The 24337-nt window shown below is 40.9% G+C and overlaps 1 protein-coding gene across 1 annotated transcript; it reads left to right on the plus strand.

Moving 5' to 3' along the window:
- Nucleotides 1-23618, plus strand: LOC308103655 (integrator complex subunit 7-like). Its single transcript, XM_080453754.1, has 20 exons — nucleotides 1-217; nucleotides 1188-1317; nucleotides 1993-2139; nucleotides 2841-2978; nucleotides 3251-3297; nucleotides 4738-4937; nucleotides 6604-6726; nucleotides 8124-8241; nucleotides 9309-9443; nucleotides 9895-9992; nucleotides 10487-10726; nucleotides 11551-11688; nucleotides 12655-12861; nucleotides 13558-13752; nucleotides 16111-16214; nucleotides 16875-16943; nucleotides 18287-18422; nucleotides 19088-19186; nucleotides 20243-20428; nucleotides 21535-23618. The coding sequence occupies exons 1-20, from the start codon at nucleotides 124-126 to the stop codon at nucleotides 21871-21873; spliced, it is 2943 nt and encodes a 980-aa protein (XP_080309880.1). The 5' UTR covers nucleotides 1-123; the 3' UTR covers nucleotides 21874-23618.
- Nucleotides 23619-24337: the final 719 nt, after the last annotated feature.

Genomic DNA, 24337 nt, shown 5'->3' on the forward strand with positions numbered 1-24337 from the left:
CACACACACACACACACACACACACACACACACACACTGCTGCCTTACATCCCAGACCATGCAGATTAGATGGTTGTGTTAGCTACTGTTCGATAAGCTGTTTGTAGCGTTATAAAAACAGTGATGTCGCTTTCAACCGCACGATCCTTCCTGTCTGAGGCTGGATATGGAGAACAAGAACTGGACGCAAACTCTGCTCTCATGGAGCTGGACAAAGGTGTGTGTGTGTGTGTGTGTGTGTGTGTGTGTGTGTGTGTGTGTGTGTGTGTGTGTGTGTGTGTGTGTGCGCGCGCGCGCGTGCGTGTGTGTGTGTGTGCCCACAACTTGTATACAAGCTTGTATACAAGCCCACAACCCATGTGGGCTTAATTGTAGATCTGCAAGTATGAATTAAATAGCCTATTATTTTATGTACTGATTTTCTGAACTTACCGTATAGTTATTATATAGTCATTAGCCTTTGTTATTATTGATCATCAAAATATTGTTTCATAATAATCTAAGATAATGTAACCAACTTGAGTCTAGGACTGTGGTTCTCAAAGTGGGGTTCAGGGACCCTCAGGGTTCTTTGAGGGGGTTCCAAATGGACCCTTATATTGATTGATTGATTGATTGATTGAATACTTTATTGCATGTCAGTAACTCTGAGAGTGGACCACCATAACCATTTTGCTTCCTTTTGTACACTCTCAGAGTTATGGTGGTCCTTGAAATTAAAAAAGTTTGAGGACCACCAAAAAAAATCTCCAAGTTAGTTAAATAATAATGTGAATAGTACAGTAAGAGTATAAAACAGTAGTGCGACATCAATTGAAGCATTCAAAATATGACTGTAAATGAAATATCATCATCTGATAAATGACGTGGTGTAGGAGGATTTTTATGCAGTATCATCAGCTTCTGCGATACTGGTATCGGAACGACTACCTGTTAGGTTTGTGTGACTAAATTAACCCATTAAGACCGGGAAAGCATCTGTGTCATTTTAAGATTTGTTTTGCTATTCAAAAATAGCAGATATACAAGCTCATGGCGCGGCACTCGGTGCCGCGTTATGAGCTTGTAGATCTGCTATCTTTGAATAGCCAAAGTATAAAACATGGATAAAGTGGTTACACAGATGCGTTCCCGGTCTTGTTAATGGGTGAACTGTGAATGAATGAATGTCTGTCTGTCCACTGCAGGGTTGAGGTCAGGGAAGCTGGGAGAGCAGTGTGAGGCGGTGGTGCTCTTCCCCAAACTGTTCCACAAGTATCCGTTCCCCATCCTCATCAACTCGGCCTTCCTCAAGCTGGCAGACATCTTCAGACTCGGGTACGGATGGAAAAACGGCTCATATAATGCATTGTTGATGTTGCTTGACTTTGACTTTGACCTCTTTATTGATAATAAACATAATCGTCGCTGTCGGGGCAGAAAGCTCCATCTCCATATTCTACGTTTTGTGTTTTTTTTTGTGTAAATTAATGCCCTACTTGATCATACTACAGCGTCACGCAAAAGTATCAATAGTAGCAGATCTGCAAGCTCGAAACGCGGGTTGAAGCGACGCGTTTTGAGCTTGTCGATCTGCTGCTTTTTCTGGTTTTGAATTTGAATCCTGAAAAGTAACAGTTTTGGATGAAGTAGATACCTTGTAGACTAGGATATTCTTTCGCCAGGTGTATGGACGGAAGGACACGAGTCGAGGTGGATCTTCAATCATCAATCTCAGTTTATTTGCAGTGCAGTCAGGTTACAAACAGCATAGCAGAAGCAGGCAGTGCTCACGAGCTCATCTCCGTTCAATTCTGTCTGAATTATACCTTTACTCAGTATCTATACACTCTTTATCTGTCTCATTGCCTTTGGTCGGGCCACCTCCTTCCTGATCCATGTCTGGTCACTTCTTCTCACAACAACATCTTCCATGTAAATTACGTCTTTTCCGAGAATTTAAGAGTTATGTGACAATAAGGTTGGCATAATTCTGTTGTTTGTTTGTTTTAGAAACAACTTCCTGCGCCTGTGCGTGTTGAAGGTGACCCAGCAGAGCGAGAAGCACTTGGAGAAGATCCTGAACGTGGATGAGTTTGTCAAAAGGGTGTTTTCTGTCATCCATAGCAACGACCCCGTGGCCAGAGCCATCACTCTGAGGTACAGTAGGTATCACAACTTCTGAGAGAAAGGTATTTATCTATTTATTAGTGAGCAGAGTTGAATGAACTTAATAGGTTCTACAGACATCTAGGTTCTTTGGGCCTCGTTCACAAATCTTTTCTTAAATTCCTCTTGTATTTTGTGTATGTAATTATAGTACACACTACAGTATACTGTGGCAGGGCTCCACACTAAATCTTTACATTGGTTACTGGTGCGCCTACTGTAACTTTAATTTAGGTGAACCCAAACATTTTTGCAGCAATAATACATTTTGTATTGAACCCTTTTTTGTAAGCTTCCATGCACATTGGTCATTTCTTAACACATTATGTAAATGCTTAGCTTGCAAAGTTTAAACCTTTGCTTATTTCTGACATTCTGATGGATATTTTAACTGTTTTGAAAACAGTTTTGTATAGATCAAGATGTGCCAGAAATGTCGCCACTTGAGCCTAAAGGGCACTGTTGACTGTGGATTGGTTACATTGGTCATAGCTCAGAGTGCGGTGCGTACATTGGTCATGGCACAGACTAGAGTATGTACATTGGTCATAGTATGATTGAGGTGCTTGAAGGTGCTGTGTGCATGGTTCCATCCAACTTCTAAATGTTATCCATTTGTCTGTACTGTATTTAAGTATCTACTGTATTAACAGAATCTCTGTATCTTGTCCTTTGCTGCTGGTTGGATCTAGGATGCTTGGCAGTCTGGCCTCCATCATCCCAGAGAGGAAGAACGCCCACCACAGCATTCGCCAAAGTCTGGATTCTCACGACAACGTAGAAGTGGAGGCGGCCATATTCGCTGCTGCCAGCTTCTCTGCACAGTCAAAGTAAAGGGGGTGTTCAGCTGAACGTTTTCAATGTGTTTAATAACGTCTGGGGCAAACCCGAAAAGAGCCGATCTACACGTATAGACCTACAACGAGTTGCGTCCGCAGCGCGTTGTGAGCCTATTATAGATCGCTCCTTTCGGTGCGCGCAACACCGTCGTATGACGGAGTATAAATGAAGCCTTACGCCTCTTGCATTGTGTGTCGTTGCTGTTGGCAACAGATGTTTTAAGAGAATTTTGTTTTGTTGTCTTTTTTTTTCATGATTTTAGGGACTTTGCAGCTGGCATTTGCAACAAGATCAGTGAGATGATTCAAGGTAAATACAAAAAAGAAACATTCCTTACATTGTTCATGTCAGTGCTTCTCAAACTTCATGCCAGGGACCCCCAAATTGATATATATATTTGGCCGCGGACCCCCATCTGAAAATATGTTGTGCCAGGGACCCCGAGAAGCAAAGATTTGCGTTAAAATGTTTGCTTAAAAAAAAGCTATATATTCGAAAACTTTCACTAATGTTCAAGATTTTAGAAAAATAGCAGATCTACAAGCTCGCAGCGCGACACTTCGTGTCCACATCCCTTAATCGCAAGACTTAGTTACAATTAAAATGTTCAATTTAGGCATTTGGCATCAAGCAAGGTGAACACAAGCTAATACATCAAATGCATAGAAATAGTAATAATCTAGTAATCTAGGAGCATCTGTAAACCAAGAGCCTATCATCAGTCTAAACCAGGGGTCTTCAACAGGGGGTCTGGGACCCCTAGGGGGTCCTCAGAGTTACTACAGGGGGTCCGCCAAATCTTTGTGATAGGATTTTATTTTTTAACATTAACCACTTGAACCCTAGCATCTCTATTCTGAGGAACATTAAACCGAAAATAGAAGATCTACAAGCTTGGCTATTTTTGGCAAAGAGGTTTGGTGTAGAAGCAAATCAAGTACTATTGAAGTTGGTTAAATGTCTGAAATGAACAAAAAACACGAATTTACACAACACTGGTGATGAAAGACTATGAGGCTATCTATGAAATCTATGAAAAGGGGGGGGGGGTCCCCCTCCCTCCCTGCTTCATCTCTCTCTCTCGGCTAGGGGGTCCTTGGGCTGAAAAACGCAAGACCCCTGGTCTAAACATAATGTAAAAAAAAATCTAATCTGTACATTGGACGGGCTCTACTGTTGAGACAGACAGGCAGGTGTTGGTTTTGAGTTGTTCAGTTAAAGGTAGGGTAAGTGATATGTTTTGGTTAAAACAAAAAGTTTTTTGTTAAAAGGTTAAAGCACTATATTTTGATAGTAATCATTGCTATACAGTGTTTTTTCAGTAACAGGAGTCTCCCTGTCTCTCCAGCTCTTTAATAAACACAAAATACCTTTTCAGGTAGGTGACAAAATCTCAGCCAATCAGGAGAAAGTACCCATTTATCAGCTTCATTTTTTATAGAGTTCCAGTTCCAATTTTGTCATCACTTCCAATTTCACTTTTTTAATCTGTATCCTGACTGAGTTCTCTATCCTGATTGGATAGAATTGGTATCCCGACCTGAAAATGCATTTTCTGTTTAATAAAGAGGTGGAGAGACATGAGGACTCCTGTTACTGAACAAACACTCTATAGCAATGATTACTATCAGAATATAGAGCTATTTAACACTTATTTTAACCAAAGAAAATCACTTACCCTACCTTTAATCATTCATCATAATAAGCCCTCCTCCTCCTCCCCCCCCCCCCCCCCCCCACTACCCCCAGGTCTGGACACCCCCGTAGACCTGAAGCTGAAGCTGATTCCGGTGATGCAGCACATGTACCACGACGCAAGCCTGGCGTCCAGCAGCAGAGAGCTGCTCCAGCGGCTGGTCAACTCGTACCCGTCCACCCGCATGGTCATCGTCACCCTGCACACCTTCACCCAGCTGGCAGCCTCCTCTCTCATCGACATCCCTAAGCAGGTAGGACCAAGCCCCCAGAACCCAGAGGTTGCATTGAAGCGCATTGGACATGCTGGCCATTCATAGGTACTGCAGCTTAAAACGGCCTGGGCCACTGTCACAGACGAGCAAAAAAGGTTTCGACCAATGGACTCGACTCGACTCACGAGGACTGATTGGCTGAAACGGTGGGTAGGGAAAGCTCGGATGTTGTTAGCCAGTGGTGTAAAGTAACTAAGTACATTTACTCAAGTACAATTCTGAGGTATTTTTACTGGAGTATTTCCAATTTTCAGTACTTTTACTTCTACTCCACTACATCTCAGAGGCAAATATTGTACTTTTACTCCACTACAATTCTTTGAAAACGTTAGTTACTAGTTACTTTGTAAAGCATACATTAACCACTTCAGCCACTTAGCTATTTGAAAATAGCCGATCTTCAAGCTCACAATGCGTCCCTTTGCATCAATGCGTCGCTTTGCGAACTTGTAGTTCGGCTATTTTCAAAGGATTTTTATACATTTGGAAACATTTTAAATGGGATATTGTACTTTTAGCATTGAAGTATATTTTGATGCCAATACTTTTGAACTTTTACTCAAGTAAATTCTGAATTCCGAACCTTTTCTTGTAACGGACTACTTCTACATTGCAGTATTGATACTTTTACTTAAGTAAAACATGCGAGTACTTTTTCCACCACTGTTGTTAGCTTGCACCACGGGCGAGGCAGTGTTGACGGCTCAGAGGTACCGAGACTGGGGGGGGGGGTGCTCATCAGACGGTGCGCTACCGCAGGGGCTGTAAAATAGTGTGTTTAGATAGATTTTTTGGGGCTTTTTAATGCCTTTATTGATATGATAGTAGGTTGACAGGAAATGGGGAAAGAAATGGGGAGTGACACGCAGCAAAGACCGTCGGGATCAGGACTCAAACCCCCGACACGCTGTCAGGCTACTTTGGAGCCTAGGTGCCCGGACCACTACGCCAGCGATCCGGGCCTAAAATTGTGTGCTTTATTGTGTTTTTGGCATTGAACATTGGAACATATTAATACAAATTACATTTCTCTTTGGCCTTTTAGGCTTCATAAACAAAAATTGCACAGGGAAGATATGACAAAGAACTTCACTTTCAAATAAAATAAACATAACAAAATATACATCTTCAAAAAATGAAAAAAAGTACCGGTAATGGAAAAATCACGGCCCCCTCACGCATTAGAAGGACATTCTAATTAATGCGTGAGGGGGCCGTGATTTCTCCATTACTTTTTTATTTCTTTTTCATATATACTTTTTATGTTTATTTTATGTGAAGTGAAGTATCCCTTTAAATATACAAATAAATTACTGACATATTTAATAGTTTTATACTTCGCAGATCTACAAGAAATAGCAGATCTACAAGCCTAGCGTTGTAAGCTTGTAGATCTGCTGTTTCTGCAATTTTTGGAAAATGTTTGCAAAATTTTCAACATGGAAACAATGATCAAATAATTGCGATTATCTAAAAATAATTGTGATTAAACTATTATGTAATAATTAAGACAAGGCCTACTCCAAGATTGGGATCGGCGTCTGACCCCAAAAATCTACCATCGGGTTATACTTGCATTCTGCCTCCCTTGATATGTATATATATATTTTTTAACTGTAGTATATTTTGATTTCTCCCCTTCCAGTTGCAGCTTCTCCTTCAGTACCTGAAAGACGACCCCAGGAGAGCTGTGAAGAGACTGGCGGTCCAGGACCTAAAGTTCTTGGCCAAGAAGGCTCCTCACCTCTGGATCAGAGGAAACACTCAGGTGAGGCTCCTCACCTCTGGACCAGAGGAAACCACTTTCAGAGGAACACATGTCGTGTTTAACACATCAACTGCCAGGTATTAATCAATTAATTCATCCGCCACTGGCAGCGTTTTTACCTTATTTTGACGACCCACGGAACCCACGCTGTGGACACGATGTAAACAAAAGCTGTCTGGAGGGGAGGACGAGGGTCTCTTCTATCTACCGGATAAAACAAATTGTAACCGGGATCTTCCGTTCTTTAGTTATCGGCAGTTGAATATAGCTTGTTTTTACCAAAAACGCAATCTGGGAAAAGAAATCTGAGATTTTTTATTTTTTTATTTTATATAATGTAATTTACGGGTGTATCCTTCACTGGAAGTCAAAGCAGCATTCAGAGGTTGGCGAAGAGCGCCATCTAGTACACTTTCAGAGTAAATGTTTGAGAACCACTGATCTAGGAATAATGAAAAATTCCAGTAGTTAGTAATTATAATTAAGATATAAAACAGACTGTAAATGAAATATCATCATGTGATAAATTACGGAATGGCATAGACTGGCATACTCGCCGATACCAGCATTTTAGGTAGTGTCGTGCAGTTTTTCCTGGTATCTGTATCGGAAACAACTATCAATTAGCATTAAATGTGTTGTAAAGTGATTTTATTTTATTGAATAAGTGTTAAATAGCTCTATTATGATAGTAATCATTGCTATCGAGTGTTTGTTCAGGGGGTCTCAACTCTTTAGTAAACAAGAAAATACATTTTCAGGGCAGGATAACAATTTAATCCAATCAGGAGGAAGAACTCAGGATACAGCATAAACGAGCGAAACTGGAAGTGATGAAACAAAAACTAAATAGGAGCAGACAAAAATGTGAAGCTGATCAATGGGAAATCCTTTTTTCGCCATGTGTTGCACCATGACACGTTGTGAGCATGCACATTGTCTATTTTAGACTCTTTTTTCCCCCCCCTTTTCCTTTACATCTGTTTATTGCAGTTTTTCCTTTTATATAAGGTATTTTCAAGAATAATAAAACACAGGATTTAACAGATAAAACATATACAGTACCACAAGACAAAACATAAATGAAAGAGAAAAAGACAAAACAAACCTAAAATGAAAAAGACAACAAATATAACAAAACCAAACAATATATAGAACATACGACTGATGGCGGTACACATTCAGAGGGCTACACGAACAATATCACAAGCAATCACATCACAAACATGTTTGACATGTATGACACTAGGGGGCAGCACAGCACTGTGCTCACTCACTTCAACACATCAAGCAGATCAATGATGTATTTTAGACTTTTCCTGAAACTATTGATGTATTGTCCAGCCCTAGTAGTGACAAGCCTAATGAATGAGATGTTTTGGACCTCTGGTTTGCAGACGCTGTGTGAGTGTGCTCTGACCAGCCCCTACATCAGTTTGAAGCTGGGAATGTTGGCTGTCCTCTCCCAGCTCTCTGGCTCCATTGCCATCAAGCAGTACTTCAGCCCTGTTACAGGTACTGTATGGGCTTAACCCCCAGTGGTGGAAAAATTATTCACATTGTTACTTAAGCATAAGTATCAATACTTCAATGTAGAAATACAAGTAAAAGTCCGGAATTCAAAATGTACTTGAGTAAAAGTACAAAAGTATTGGTATCAACATGTACTTAATGTACCAAAGGTAGAAAGTACTCATCATGCAGAATGTCCCGTTTCACAAGTTTTCAAATGTATAAATTGTATAAAAATTTGAAAATAGCAGATCTACAAGCTCACAATGCGTCGCATCGCGACGCATTGTGAGCTTGTAGATCGGCTATTTTCAAATGGCCGAAATGGTACAATATGGTACAATATTTTCTCTGCGTTGTAGTGGAGTAGAAGTAAAAGTACTGAAAACTGGAAATACTCCAGTAAAGTAAAAATACCTCAAAATTATACTTAAGTACAGTACTTGAGTAAATGTACTTAGTTACTTTACATCACTGCTTACCCCCAGTCCTTATCCAACCCTTGATGACATTGGGTCCCATTTCTATAGTCTCACTCTCTTTGGTTTGATGCGGCAAGGGATGGACTTTTAAACCACCCTGACCTACAAAGTCAATATACCTATAACTTGATACTGTATTATATCAAAAATAACCTTAGTTTAATTGAAAATGTTACACAGTATGTCAACTATAATAATAATAACCTAACATTTGGTAGGTAGACCGCACAGAGTGAGCAGGTTTCCAAAAGCATTCTTATATTGTCTCTGTCGGGTGGAAAAATCCCAAACTGTTACTTTTCAGGATTCAAATTCAAAAGTAGCAGATCTACAAGCTCAAAAGCATTTTAGATGTTATCGTCTGTCGGTGGAAACCTCATATGTCCAAAACTGTTACTTTTCTGGATTCAAATTCAAAAGTATCAAAAGTAGCAGATCTACAAGCTCAAAACGCATTAGAATATGGAGCAACGATATAGTAAGTTGTGTGACACAGTAGATTACTGTCACCCAGTAGATTGTGACACAGTGAGTAGATTGTTGAACAGTTTCAGCCCAGCAGCTGAATCTTCTCCTCCTCTTCCTCAGGCAGCACATCGGTCCCTCCTCGGCTGACCGACCTGGTGAAGCTGGCGCAGGAATGCTGTTACCATAGCAACCTGGCGGTGGCGGCGCACGGCGTCATCCTTCTCACCAACATCACCATTTCCTGTCAAGACAAAGGTTAGCTACATACTGTACAGCACACCGCTTAACCGCTTTTAAACCTGGCATCACCGTTTTGGGCATCTCAGGTGAACATGTTCGCAGACCTACAAGATCACATGGAGCACACATCGTGCACATGTTGGGATTTTGTAGATCTGCTCTTCTTGCTGTTTTGATTGTTTTTTTAAAACAATGAAATAGGGCTTGTTTAACCACTTTCAACCTGGTGTCCCTGTTTCGGCCATGTCATTATAGGTAAAAGTTGCCCCTATTTTCAAGATTCCTGGAAAAGATTGTTGACGCGTTGAGAGCGTGTTGAGCGACTAACCGTTGTATAGTGAAATATAAAAACAAAATAGCGAAAATGGCATATCTATCATCGCATAGCGTTGTGAGCTTGTAGTTCGGCTAATTTTGGAGTATATTTGATGCCACTGATATTCGTTGTTGTTGTGTGTGTCTCCAGACATAGTGCAGTTGGAGCAGGAGAGCCTGCTGGGAGTGCAGTGTCTGCTGGTGCTCTGCAGTCAGGACCACAGTGACAGTGCTCACGCCACGCTCAAGGTAAGGCATGGTTTACATATCATTGCAATCATCCAAGCTGCCTTTTGGTTCATTTTTTAAATGTATCTTTACCCAGTAGACTATGGGAGTGATAGTCTTACTATTTATTCGATATTGCTGCCTTGAAAGAGGTCTTTTTTCAGATTAATAATCGAGAAGCATTTGTTATTTTTATTTATTTTTTCAACGCATTGACATGAAAACGTTTTAATAGTTTTTTAAATAATGGATTAAATGTATTAGTCTGATTAACGTCTTATTAATTTTTTTTGTCGTAAAACAGTGTTCGAAAGTAGCTGATCTAAAAGCTCACAAGCTTGTAAAGCTGCTATTTTCAGTATTTCCGAAATGCTTTTATTTATTTATGGAATTCCACTTTTTTCCTGAATTTTGTATATATATATGGGAATTTTGTCTTTTTATTTAAAAAAAAAGGGATAGAGCATAAACAATACTAAGTGTCCAGCTTCATGTCTCGACCTTCTTCTCGTCAGACGGCGCTCACCTCCCTGGTGCAACTGCTGAAGAGTGGGCCGCACCTCAGCCAGGGGGCCGTGGACTTCCTGCTCTGCCAGCTGCACTCCGCCTGCGACTCGGCCCGCGTCCTCATGTGCCACGCCCTGGCGGCCATTGCCAGCCACCTGCCCGTGCTGGGCGAGGGCATGCTGGGAGATCTGGTGGAACTCTATCGGGTGGCCAGCCACTCGTCCACCGACAAGCAGCAGGAGCTCCTGGTGAGAGAGAGGCTCAATGATACACCAGTGGTTCTTGACCCATTAAAGAGATAGTTCACCCCCAAAATGAATTTGATGACCAGCAGCGGTTCCGGTAGGAGACACAAAGAATCTCCTTTGTGTCTCCTACCGGAACCGCTGCCTACCGGTCCTCTGGTCATCAAATTATTGGCTTAGGAATGCGACAAAACAAAAAAATATCCATGAATTCAAGTCTCCATGGGGTGACTAGTCGATAGGAAAAAATATATATTTCGGTGAACTATCCTTTTAAGACCGTAGGCCGATTCTACAAATGCCTTCTATATCTTCTAAACGTTTTCATGCCGCGGACCCCCTAAATTATATATATTTGGCCGCGGACCCCCCATCTGAAAATGTTTTGTTCTAAACCACTGTTTCACTTTCCCGGTTTTAATGGGTTAAAGTAGGGTCTGGGGGACCCCCCCAAAGGAGTCCTTGAATGGGTTCTGTTCTATGGGGACATTACAATCAGTTTAAACACGTTAACCCTATTTTATACTTTGACTATTCAAAAAGAGCAGATCTACAGGGAGCTTAAGAAGATCAGCTTGAAGAGCCTGAAGATCTGCTATTCTTGGGGGGAAAAATTAAAAGTTTGAATTGAATTTAGACATGGGGGTCCGTGGCCACATACATTATCAATCTGAGAACAACTGCAATACATCAATCAGGGTTTTAACACCTTTTTATGTTATAAAGGTCTTTTAACTTGTTGACTTTCTACTTGCCCTGGGAAAAATACTTCTCCAATCTTCTACGATCAGCATGTCTTCATGTTTCTCTCCTGTCGTCGGCTGCAGGTGTCCTTGGCCACGGTGATTTTCGTGGCGAGCCAGTCGTCTCTGTCGGCCGAAGTGAAGCTGGTCATCAAACAGCAGCTGGAGAGCGTGGCCAACGGCTGGACGGTGTACCGCATCGCACGCCAAGCCTCACGCATGGTGATTATATACTGTACAGTAACCCCCCAAAGCACACACTGCCAGCACAGCAGTGTTGCCAGATTTTGTGAGAGAAATAAGCAACCACGTCTAGGAAAACAAGCACAAAAGAAGCGACTATGAGCACTTTGAAGAACCTATCTACTGTATACATCGGCTATTTGAAAATAGACAATCTACAAGCTCACAAATGACAACACTCAAATGTGTGTGGGAGGAATCAATTGGCATAACGACTAAATTGGGTAGAAAAAAGGTTAAAGGTAGGGTAAGTGGTATTTTTTGGTTAAAACAAAAAGTATTTTGTTAAAAGGTTAAAATACTATATTCTGATAGTAATCATTGCTATAGAGTGTTTTTTCAGTAACAGATGTCTCCCTGTCTCTCCAGCTCTTTAATAAACAGAAAATGCATTTTTCGGTAGGTGTCAAAATCTCAGCCAATCAGGAGAAAGTACCAATTTTTAAGCTTAATTTGTATAGTGTTCCAGTTCCAATTTTGCCTAATTTCTTAGTGTCATCACTTCCAATTTCACTTGTTTAATCTATATCCTGATTGAGTTCTCTGTCCTGGTTGGATAAAATTGGAAATGAAACTGAAACGAAAATGCATTTTCTGTTTAATAAAGAGGTGGAGAGACAAGGAGACTCCTAATACTGAACAAACACTCTATAGCAATGAGTACTATCAGAATATAGAGCTATTTAACACTTATTTTAACCAAAGCAAATCACTTACCCTACCTTTAAAAAAAAAATAATAATACATCTCAAAACCCATTTTGTTACGGCAATATATCTTGCCAGTTGGACTAAACCAAACCTCTACCAAAGTGTCCTTGTGCTTGAAGCATCAACTTCAATTATCATTTTACTTGATGTAACATACAGTATATTCTTTTTTTAATATGAAATAGGCAGCGTTGCATATAAAGTCAGGCTGTGCATAATGTCATGGATGTTGCAGGGATGCCACGAGTTCTCCAGCGAGCTGTACCAGAGCCTGCGCACCCGAGTGGCTTCAGAGCATTTCTACTTCTGGCTCAACAGCCTCAAGGAGTTCTCCCAGGCCGAGAACTGCCTGAGTCGCGTGGAGGACGGAGACTACAGCGCTGCCATGAGTGCCATCGCCGAGGCCCTGCGCTCCTACCAGAAGGGCATCGCCTCGCTCACGGTCAGTAAGGCCTTGTTTCAACCAGAGCCCCGTTTCTCAACGTAGGGTCCGGGGACCACCAGGGGTCCAAATGGTACCATTACGCATCTGTACTTGAGAGTGTACAAATCAAACAAAATGGAGCCGGCATTTGTAATGTCTGTTTATAATGTAAATGTCTGTTTTGTAATAATAATTAAAACCTACAAGAAGACTAACTAAATATTTCAAATAATTGCTGTGGATTAAAAAGTGCAATATTTGCCTCTTAGAAGTAGTATAAAGTATTGAAAAATGTACACACTCAAGTCATGTAAAATGACCTCAAAATTGTACTTAGATACAGTACTTGAGTAAATTTGATTTTTGATTGATTGATTGATTGATTGAATACTTTATTAGCAGTTTGCAACAAAACAAAAGCACAGGAAAGTACAGTTCAATACAAGGTCTGCTAAGAGGATTTTAAACCCAAGAAAGCCTATGGCTTGTTTCCATTGAGGTCCTTTGTACTCAATTCATCGAAACATTTAATGACAGACAAATATACAATACTATCTATGCAAAAACATCATATAAACTGTTAGAAATCAAAAAGAAAAATATGTACTGTAGGGGTGTGTAGGCTTTGACTTTTTACGGGTTACATTTTACTTAATTCCATTCCGCCCACTGTCCACTAACACCCCCCGTCCCGTGACCGCCCCCCCCGCCCAGGCTGCCAGCACCCCTCTGAGCCCGCTGACGTTCCAGTGTGACTTTGTGAAGCTGCGTATCGACACGCTGCAGGCCCTGTCGCAGCTGCTGTGCACCTGCAACAGCCTGAAGACCAGCCCGCCGCCCGCCATCGCCACCACCGTGGCACTGACCTCGGGCAACGAGCTGCAGCGCTGCGGACGCATCTCCATGCAGGTGAGAATCCATAATCCACATTTAACCCATTAAGAAGACCCCGAGGCCGATTCTAAAAACCTTTTCTAAATCAGTTTTTTTGAAAAAAATATAAAAAATATATATATAAAAAATTCAAGATATATAAAATATTTTGTTCCAGGGACCCCCAGAAGCAAAGATTTGAGTTACAAATATTTGCTTAGAAATATATATATATTCAAAGATTTGCACAAATCACGATTTTTTAAAAATATTTTTGAATAGCCAAAGAAATATAAAATGACACAGATGCGTTCCCGAAAAGACTTGAGGCCGTTTCTAAAATTGTCTTCAGTTTTCTGAAAAACATGAGTGTTGCGCCTTTCACAGACATGCACAGAACAAGTTCTGTCAGGGAACACAGTGCAGTGTTGGTGGCCTACCATTGGACCACGTCTGCGCCACATACTCATCCACTCACACTAATTTCATTCTCAGACCGCTCTATTTAAGCTGGAAGGTTGCACTGCTGCTGCTGCTGCGCTGCTGTTCATTGCTGTTGCTAAAATTGCTGCTCACCTTCCACCACCCCATGCTACCACCTGTTGTTTTGGATCTGCTGTTTATGTACGGGGGATTCTGAGTCCCTGGTTGGGAAATGCGCTTTACCTAAAAGCAGATCCAATTCATCGCCAAACCATAATAAATATATTGCTCATTTTATATTCAATAAATATATATTATCCTTATGAGTTGTCTTTATCTATTTATGTGTTGTCCTGACTACTAACCTCTTATCTCCATATTTTAACTTTTTTGTGTTTTTTTTCGTAAATTAACGCCCTAGTTGATCATACTGCAGCGTCACACAAAAGCATCAAAAGTAGCACATCCGCAAGGTCGAAACACGGTGCGAAGTGACGCGTTTTGAGCTTGTAGATCTGCTACTTTTGAATTGGAATCCTGAATACAGTTTTGGACATATGAGGTTTCCACCCGATAGAGACGATATATAGATGACACAGATGCTTTCGATTTAGTTCGATTAACCATCACTCGCCTCAGGCCCTTCCTTCACTACCTCCCTCCCCCCACCCCCCCACCCCTTCCTACAATCCCACCCTCCTGTTGGTTCCATCATGACTACAACTGAAAAGACATTGCACAAAATACAATGACTACATATATACAGGCTTGTGATGACTACTTAAAAATGTTAGCAAATTATAAATGCGCTTTGACCTTTTCTACAGCATGTACAGTATGAGTGCATTGATAGATTGCCTTTTGGCCCCATTTGCTCTTGCAATTGACACTTCCAACCCTAAAACATTCAGAAAAGATAGTTTCCATTTTTAACAGAAAGGAAATGTGGAGGTTTGTATAAATATTTATAAAATATGCATCAACAACATATTTCTGCAAATGTTTTATTAGAATTAATGTACAGAACATAACCAAACCCAGTACTGTTTTTTATTTTAAATAAAAATCAACTTCCTGATGATTTTACTATTTGAAGATCCGGATCCATGGATCCAGTCCGGGTTTTCTTCTTAATAAAAATAGCAAAATCAGGAAGTTAACATTTTTATTAAAAAAACAAACAGTACTGGGTTTGGTGATGTTCTATATTGTCTGAATCAACTTTGTTTGCATTTTTTTATGTGCTAAAAGAGTGACTTCTAGAGCTGTTTTACCGTACAATGTAAGTCAATGAGGAGCATATTTTGAATTATCAATTTCTAATCAATGGAGCAATTCTTTTTTATTTCTTGCCCACCTTTGGCGTTACATCATGGCAAGGTCAATACACAACCCAAACCTTTACCAAAGTGGTCTTGCCCTTTAACCACTGTCGAAGATTTCCTCTTACTGTGCACCAGTGGTGGAAAAATAACTTTTTTACTTAAGTAAAAGTATCAATACTGCAATGTAGAAATACTCTGTTACAAGTAAAGGTCCGGAATTGAAAATGTATTTGAGTAAAAGTACAAAAGTATTGGTATCAAAATGTACTTAAAGTACCAAAGGTAAAAGTACTAAAATGTTTGAAAATAGCAGATCTACGATGCGACGCGTTGTGAGCTTGTAGATCGGCTATGTTCAAATAGCCTAGTAATAAAATAGGGCTGAAGTGGTTAATGTATGTTTTATAATATAATAATTGATAATTGCAAAGTTAATAATTGTAGTGGAGTAATAAGTACAATATTTGCCTCTGAGCTGTAGTGGAGTTGAAGTAAAAGTATAGACAATTGGAAATACTCCAGTAAAGTTAAAGTACCTCAAAATTGTACTTAAGCACATTACTTGAGTAAATGTACTTAGTTACTTTACACCACTGCTGTGCACTGACTGTCGGAGACTTCTGCTTTTTATTCTTTTCCTTTCCAGATGAAAGTGTGTATGGATGAGTTCCGGAGCCTGGCCACTCGCTACGCTGACCTGCACCGCTCCTCGTTTGACGCAGATTGTGCCACCCTCCGCAACGTAGAGCTGTATCCTCTGGTTTACCTAGAACAGTAGTTCTTAAATATTTACATGTCATGGACCCCCAAATGTACGGTATATGTATTTGGCTGCGGAACCTAGCCTGGTAGACCGTCACGGAATTCACATTTCATTTGATTTCAAATTCAAATGTGAATTCTGTGACTGGGATGGTCTACCAGGCTATGCGGACCCCATCTGAAAAAATAATTCTGCCAGGGACCCTCATATGTTTAAGATCTTCAAAATGTTGGAAAATAGCCAATTTGCAAGCTCACACCGCAAATTTCGAATAGCCCATGTACATATAGGGTTAAAGTGGTTAAACTGATTTTATATATTAAAACTATATTTTATATATTAAAACTATATTAACACATTTTGCTGGGAACCCCCTGGAACCAGTGGTGTGGTCTAGGTTTTTTTCCGGAGGTATACGATAATCATTCCCTGCACGAGATGCGCATGGTCGTGGGTATACGCTAGCGCGTTTTCAATGGATGAAATGGTTAGTAGACTGTATACGCTTTTCCCCAAAAAAATCTACACTGTACACGGCATATACAGCGGGACACGGTAGAACACACCACTGCCTGGAACCCCCTCCAGGACCCCTGGGGGGTCCCCGGACCCCACTTTGAGAACCACGTCCTTAACTGTCCGTCCAGACAACAGCAGAGCTGCCTGCTTGTCTCTCATGTCATAGAAGCTCTGATCCTCGACCCACAGTCAGCCAGGTAAGATTGAGTGACCGTAGCACGTTCTTTCTTTTTCATTTCACGGACCCCCAGTTTGATATGCATCTGGCCACGGACCCCCTTCTGCATTTGTGCTGTACACCCTGAGAGTTACACTCCCAGAGGAGTCCATTTGGACCCCTGGGGGTCCCCGGGCCCGAGATTGAGAAACAGTGCTGCGTCCCTTTTTTTCCCCTCTTTTTTTTTTTTTTTGTTGTACATAGTGTTATATATTGTTTTTGGCTGTTTATTTTGTAATGATATTTGAACTGTGGTGCCACTATATATGCCTATGAATTAAATACCAAGGCCCTCATTGGAAACAAGTCCGCAAGGACTTTTATGAACGGACCTGTTAGACAAAGTATTTTAAATGTAACTGTGCTGTTTTACATTTTTTGCCTAATAAAATATTCAATCAATCAATCAATTCAATCAATCAATCCCTACAAAACCAAAGTACAGTAACTACGCAAATAATTTAACTGATAAAAGGGTTTAAAAGTGTTTCAATTGGTCAGCCAAATGGGTTATCGGCATATAAGAGATATCACACTAATTGTATATCTGTTCTTGATTAAATTGTGTATCCCCCAAAATCCCAAAGGCTAATTTGACCTTGGGGATACACAAATAAGTCAATGCGTCCAAAAACCTAGTTACTGCACTTTGGCTTTGTAGGGCAGTATAGGTTCTGGGTTCAAGGTGTTTATTGTCACATACACATACAGCACCATTATAGACAGCTGCATTATTATAGTTCAAGCTTCTCAACAGTGTGCGTAAGAATAAAATAAAGTAATGGTAAAGTCCTGTACAGGGTGCTTGGGTGGCTGGCTTAGTGGGTCCAGACAGATTTTGTTGGTCCAAAATGGCTCTTTTGCCATTTAAGGTTGCTGACCCCTGGTCTATACAAACACAGTTGACCAGTGGTTGAGCGTCTATACAAACACAGTTGACCAGTGGTTGAGCGTCTATCATGATACAAACACAGTTGACCAGTGTTCGGGGAGGGAAGCTGGCAGGGAGGTTGATCTTCGTCTCCTCACTGGCAACAGCAGTGCTAAGCAAGTGGGAAACATTAAAGCCCAAGACAGTCTATGGTTTGTTTCCATTGGGGTCCTTTGTACTCAATTCATAGAGAGTCCTGAACGTATACAGACACACATTAGGAATGCGTGATCTAGCATGTTGTCGATGAGCCAGGCACCAACCCTCCACAACTCCTCACTCAGCCAGTTCTCCAGAGATGCTTGATCCGTGTGAGACATCAGCAATGACGAGTCATCTGCATGTGAAAATAGATTGAAACGTATGGTCTCCTGTCTGTCCCTGTGATGTAGTTTTCAGGAGTTGGGCGGTACACTGGGGTCAGTGCAGACGGAGAGCGAGTACGAGAGACGCATGATGTCTGTGTTCAACCATGTTCTGGAGGAGGTGGAGGGCCTGAGCAAGAAGCATCCTCCTGTCTCCTACCTGGTAAGAACCACCACCCACACTGTCCATTATCTTATTACACTACTGTATATTCTATTGACTACTTTTTTAGTCAATAGATCGAGAAGCGCAGGTTTTTTGTGGATATTTTTTTTAATAAATAAATAAATAATATCAAGGAATTGACTTGAGAAAATTCTAATTTATTTTTTTAGATAATCAACTAAATTATTTAGTCTGATTAACCACTTAAAGGAATAGTTCACCCCTAAAATGACTTTTTTTCTATCGATTAGTCAGTCACCCCATGGAGACTTGAATTCATGGATATTTTTTTGTTTTTGTCGCATCCCTAAGCCAATAATTTGATGACCGGCCGCGGTTACGGTAGGAGACTCAAAGATTCTCATTTGTGTCTCCTACCGGAACCGCTGCCTACCGGTCCGCTGTACATCAAATTATTGGCTTAGGAATGTGACAAAAACGAAAAAACATCCATGAATTCAAGTCTCCATGGGGTGACTAATCGATAGAGAAAAAAAGATTTTATTTGGGTGAACTATCCCTTTAAGCGTACAATGGTGTCAGGAAAGAAATGGTCAACACAGAGGAGGAGATGGATTTTTTTGGTAATTGATTAAAATCGATACGTTTGTTCAACTGTTGGGCCCCTGATTGTCAGTGTGATATGTTTGTGTGTCATTCAGCATACAGGGTGCCTGTGTGACGCTGTCATAGCCTTGCTCAAGGTGCCACTGTCATTCCAGAGGTATTTCTTCCAGAAGCTCCAGTCAACCAGCATCAAGGTAACTTATTTCAAAGTCCTGCCATCAGAATAGCCACACCAGGGGCCTGGGTGCCACAGGTGCACTGTTGCTCCAATCCTCACCAAACATGACACAGATGCTGTTCAGGGGTCTGCCCTGACAATTGCCACACCAAAAAAACTAAATTGCACATCCTATGGGACACTACAGCAGTTGCACATAGTCAATGTTAGCATGTGACGAATGAAGGAACACAGACCGATCCATCGCGTTTGCAAGTTGTTTTTACAGGTGACAAGCGAAATGCCACATAGTGCACCTTTAAAAAACTACAAATCACTGACATTTTGGACACTAGAAACTTGGATTAAGGCACGCATTCAAGGGGAATCTACCTTCTCTGGTGTGTCGCAATGTGACACGTTGTGAGCTTGTAGATCGGCTATTTTCAGTATTTTTGTAAATTGATTTTATTAAAAGAATAAAATAAATTATAATCGATTAAATCGATTAGTTTGCATCATTGGTTCGGTATGAGATTAAAAAACGTTTACATGGGTAGACCCTTGCTCCTTGGGGTGCATACCACAAATGCCTTCTTCAGTGTGTCCCCAGTTCGATTCTCGGCCTGACTGTTTGCTCTCTTCTCTGCCTGCCTTTCCTGTCTCTCTCTCTCACTAGTCTCGCGTAGCGAGACAACTATTCCACAATATTCGAATGCTATATAGAGTCTGGAACTACACCTCCCAAAAGCGGAGAACGGAAGCTGTCATCTGTTCATCATTTCCGTTGACGAAAATATATTTTTAAATATCTTTGCATTTTATTTTAGAATGTCCATTTCTGATAGCAGCAAGCTAAATGCTTTGATTATTTTGATTTATATTTGAGCGACAGTAAAGACTAAACGGAAGCGAGGAGGAGGCGTCACATCCGCTTTGTGGCTTGATCATTATCTGACGGAAGCATTTGAACATTGTGGGAGGCAACAGTCTGGCTAGCGGGATTACTCTCTCACTGTCACTATCAAAGTAAAGCACAAACGCTAAAAGTTGCAGCATTGTTCAGTGTATCGTTATTGTTTTTGTTTTTTAGCTGGCCCTGTCCCCGTCCCCGCGGACCCCCAGCGAGCCCATCCCCGTGCAGAGCAGTCAGCAGTTGACCCTGAAGGTGGAGGGGGTGGTGCAGCATGGATCCACCCCAGGACTCTTCAGGAAGATCCAGTCGGTGTGTCTCAACGTCACGTCCACTCTGCAGAGCAAGACCCAGCCTGACTTCAAGGTACGCTCCACTACCTCCTCCTGAACGCACAACATCACTATTTACAGTTTAGGCATTTAGACAAACTGAGTTCCTGTCTCTGTAGAAAAAAGGAGGTGGTGCCCCCTGAGGCAAAAACAAAGGGGTTTAAGTGGGTGATAAACCTCATCCAAAATGATTCTCCAATCTATTTTGTCATTTTTTTAATGTTTCTTTTACCATTCTTTTGATTACTTTTTCAATTAATTGAATAATTGAGAAGTACATTTTTTTTAAATATATTCTTTAATATATTTAAAATATGTACAATATATTTTTATACCAACAAATTGATTAACTCCCAAGCCCCACCTTATACTTCATCACCCAACAGTGTCGTGCAATGACATGCCAAAAACAGCGATCAATTATAAATCAATTATTTTATAAAATTACCCTTTTTTTTTTGCACTTGACTTTTATTTGCATTTTTATACATTCTGTAATCACATTATCACATTATATGGACATACGTACATACACAAAACAAAAACAGACAAAAACAAAAAATAGAAATTGCATCACACATTCAACATCGTCAGACACATGTCACAGAAAAACTTCCAAAGGCATCACAGGCACAGGCGACCAAAGATCATTATTCTAACAGCACCAATCGTCCATGCATGACCTTCAGGACACTCTGGTCAATAGCGCAAGGAGGACAGACAACCAAGCCTTTCAATCGAGTCCCGTCCATTGACATTAAGTGGGGACCGCATCCCCAATCAGTCTGGGCAGCTGCAGTACTACCGGTGTCCATCTGATATTGAAATCCTCTGTCCTGAAATTACCCTTTTTTTAACCCATTAAGACCTGAGGCGATTCTTTAAAATGTTTTCTAAATCCTAACAGTTTTTTTTTTTTTTTATCATTTTTTTTTTCCAATATAAAAAAAAAAAAGCAGATCTACAAGCTCATAGCGTGGCACTCGGTGCCGCGCTATGAGCTTGTATATCTGCTAATTTTTTAATAGCCAAAGAAATCCAAAGTGACACAGATGCGTTCCAGGTCTTAATGGGTTAATCGTATTATAATCAATTAAATCTATTAGTTGGATTAACTGTTTACAACCCCCCTCGTTCCAGATTCCACTGGACACCAAGACCAACGAGATGGAGCAGCGCGTGGAGCCCCACAACGACTACTTCAGCACCCAGTTCCTGCTCAACTTCTCCGTGCTGGGCACGCACGCCGTGGCCGTGGAGGCGTCCGTGGTGGACGAGAGCGGCGTGGAGTGGAAGACGGGGCCCAGGACCACCGTGTCGGTCAAGTCCCTGGAAGACCCTTACTCCCAGCAGCTGCGCCACCAGCAGCAGAACCTGCAGCAGCAGCAACAGCAGAACCAGCCGCAGGCCCAGCAGCAGCAGCAGCAGCAGGCCCAGCCCCAGCCGGCCCCCCAGCGCAGCCCCTACGCACGGTTCTAAAAGCAGTGGTTCCTCGAAACGTTTTCCATGTCAATGAACCCCCTCAAATTAACCCATTATTAACCAGGAAAGCGTCTGTCATTTTAGATTTGAACCACTTTAAACCCATTCAATCCGGGAACACATCTGGGTCATTTTTAAATTTCTTTGGCTATTTAAAAATAGCAGATATACAAGCTTGTAGATCTGCTATTTTTGAAAAATCGTGAAAATTTGTGCAAACCTTTGAGTATATATATATTTTTTAAGCGAACATTTATGTACAAATCTTTGCTTCTGGGCGTTCCTGGAACAAAATATTTTACAAATATTCGCTTTAAATAATATATATTCAAAGAGTTGCACACATTTTCACGATTTTTCAAAAATAGCAGATCTGCAAGCTCATAGCGCGGCACTCGGTGCCGCGCTGTGAGCGTGTATATCTGCTACTTTTGAATAGCCAAAGAAATCTAAAATGACATTATTGTTGTTTTTTTCCTCCTGCGCGGTGCGGAGAAAATAAAAGCTCACCACAATACAGCTCTGCGTGCGCGTGCACGAATTTCACGGGGCCGCGCCCGCCTGCCTCACCGCCCCTCAACTTCTCCGCGCGTCCCAAATAATCACCCGCCTCTCATTGGAAATGAATTACATAGGCGCGTTGGCCGCTTGCCGTGTGAAAGGACCTTTAATGGGTTATCCGTTATTTTATACTTTGGGCAATTCAAAATCTTCTTTTTTTGTAACTCAAATCCTTGCTTCTGGGGGATTCTACAAATGTCTTCTAAATCATAAAAAAATATATGTTGCTATAATCAGTGGTTCTCAAACTTCTTCATGTCAAGGACCCCCAAAATTATATGTATTTGGCCGTGGACCCCCATCTCAAAATATGTTGTTCCAGGGACCCCCCCAGAAGCAAAGATTTGAGTTCAAAATGTTTGCTTTAAAAATATATATATTCAAAGATTTACACACATTTTCACAGGTTTTTTAAAAATTGCCAAAGTATAAAATAAAGTATAAAATAATGGTTAAAGTGGTTACACAGACGCGTTCCTGGTCTTAGAGGGTTAAGACCTGATACCGATTCTAAAAATGTTTTCTAAATCCTAATAGTTTTCTGAAAAACGTTTGTTTCTATATCCGTGGTGCTCAAACTTTTTCATGTCGAAGGACCCTCCAAGAAGAGAAGGGATTTGTGTTAAAAGAGTTACAAATTTGTCAAACACTTTCTCAAGATTTTTCAAAAATGTTTAAAAATAGCAGATATACAAGCTCGCAGCGAGCTTGTATATCTGCTATTTTTGAATAGCCAATGCTAAAATCTAAAATTACATATGCTTTCCAGGTTTTAATGTTCATATACAGTACATTTGTCCGCGAATTCCCCCCAATATGTTGTGCTAGGAACGCCCATTTGTGTTGTTAAACTGTTTCAGAAATATTCCACGTTGGTCTGAAATCTGTCACGATCTTTTTGAAAATAGCCGATGTAGCTTAAAGTGGTTAAACAGATTGTTATGCTATGTTTACTATAATGTTGCCACCTAGAACCCCCCTCAAGGACCCCCGGGGGTCCCCAGACCCCACTCTGAGAACCACTGGAAAAGAGTACCGAAGTCTGGCGTCAGAACCCACACCCCTTGGGTCACAGAAGTGGGTTTTTTTTCTAAATACCGTAGACTTTTTTTTTTTTTTTTTACATCATGGCATATAAAAACTGTGTTCCAAAAATAAATACAATAAAAAAATACACAATTTTTTAGACTAGAAAATGGTCACTTTCTGTGAGGTTGCGTTGGGGTCATCCACTCTCTTTGAAGAGTGCTATACTCGTTGCTGTCGGGCAGAAACCAGCTAACTCCATTTTGACACTTTTGCATTTTTTCCATTAATCAGTGCTATTGAACACCCTTTACGTCTGTGTGTTGGTAAAAACAAATATTGAACCAATGAATAGTATTAAAAAGTGCTTCTGACAAAACCAGGTAACTCCATTGGATCCTCAAACTTTCTGCTAAACCAGCTAAATCCAGCAAAGGAGGGTGGAGTTAGCTGGTTTTGCTGACTCCAGGCTCAACCCCCTTTTGACCTCCAACCTCATTGTGAGCTTGGAGGTCCATAGACCATATTCACACGGCGGCCATATTGGAATTTAACATTGAAAGTGCCGCCACCCGGGGTGGCTACTTTCATTGACTTCATAGAAACATGGCCGCCGTGTGAATATGGTCTATTCAGCTGTTCTTATCAATGATGAACAAAAACTCCTAACTCCACTTTTTTGTCTTGTTTTTTCCTGAAAAATTTACATTTTGGAGTTAGCTGGTTTCTGCCCGACAGCAGAGATATTATACACTATCCATATACATCTGTTTTGTCTGTGACATAGGCCTACTGCACAATTTCTTCTGGGCTCTCCATCTGGGATTTCAAACCAAACCTTATTCTTCCATGGCCATGATGATCTCTACCTTAT

The sequence above is a fragment of the Gymnoscopelus braueri genome (assembly GCF_963280865.1).
Source record: "Gymnoscopelus braueri genome assembly, chromosome: 16".
NCBI lineage: Eukaryota > Metazoa > Chordata > Actinopteri > Myctophiformes > Myctophidae > Gymnoscopelus > Gymnoscopelus braueri.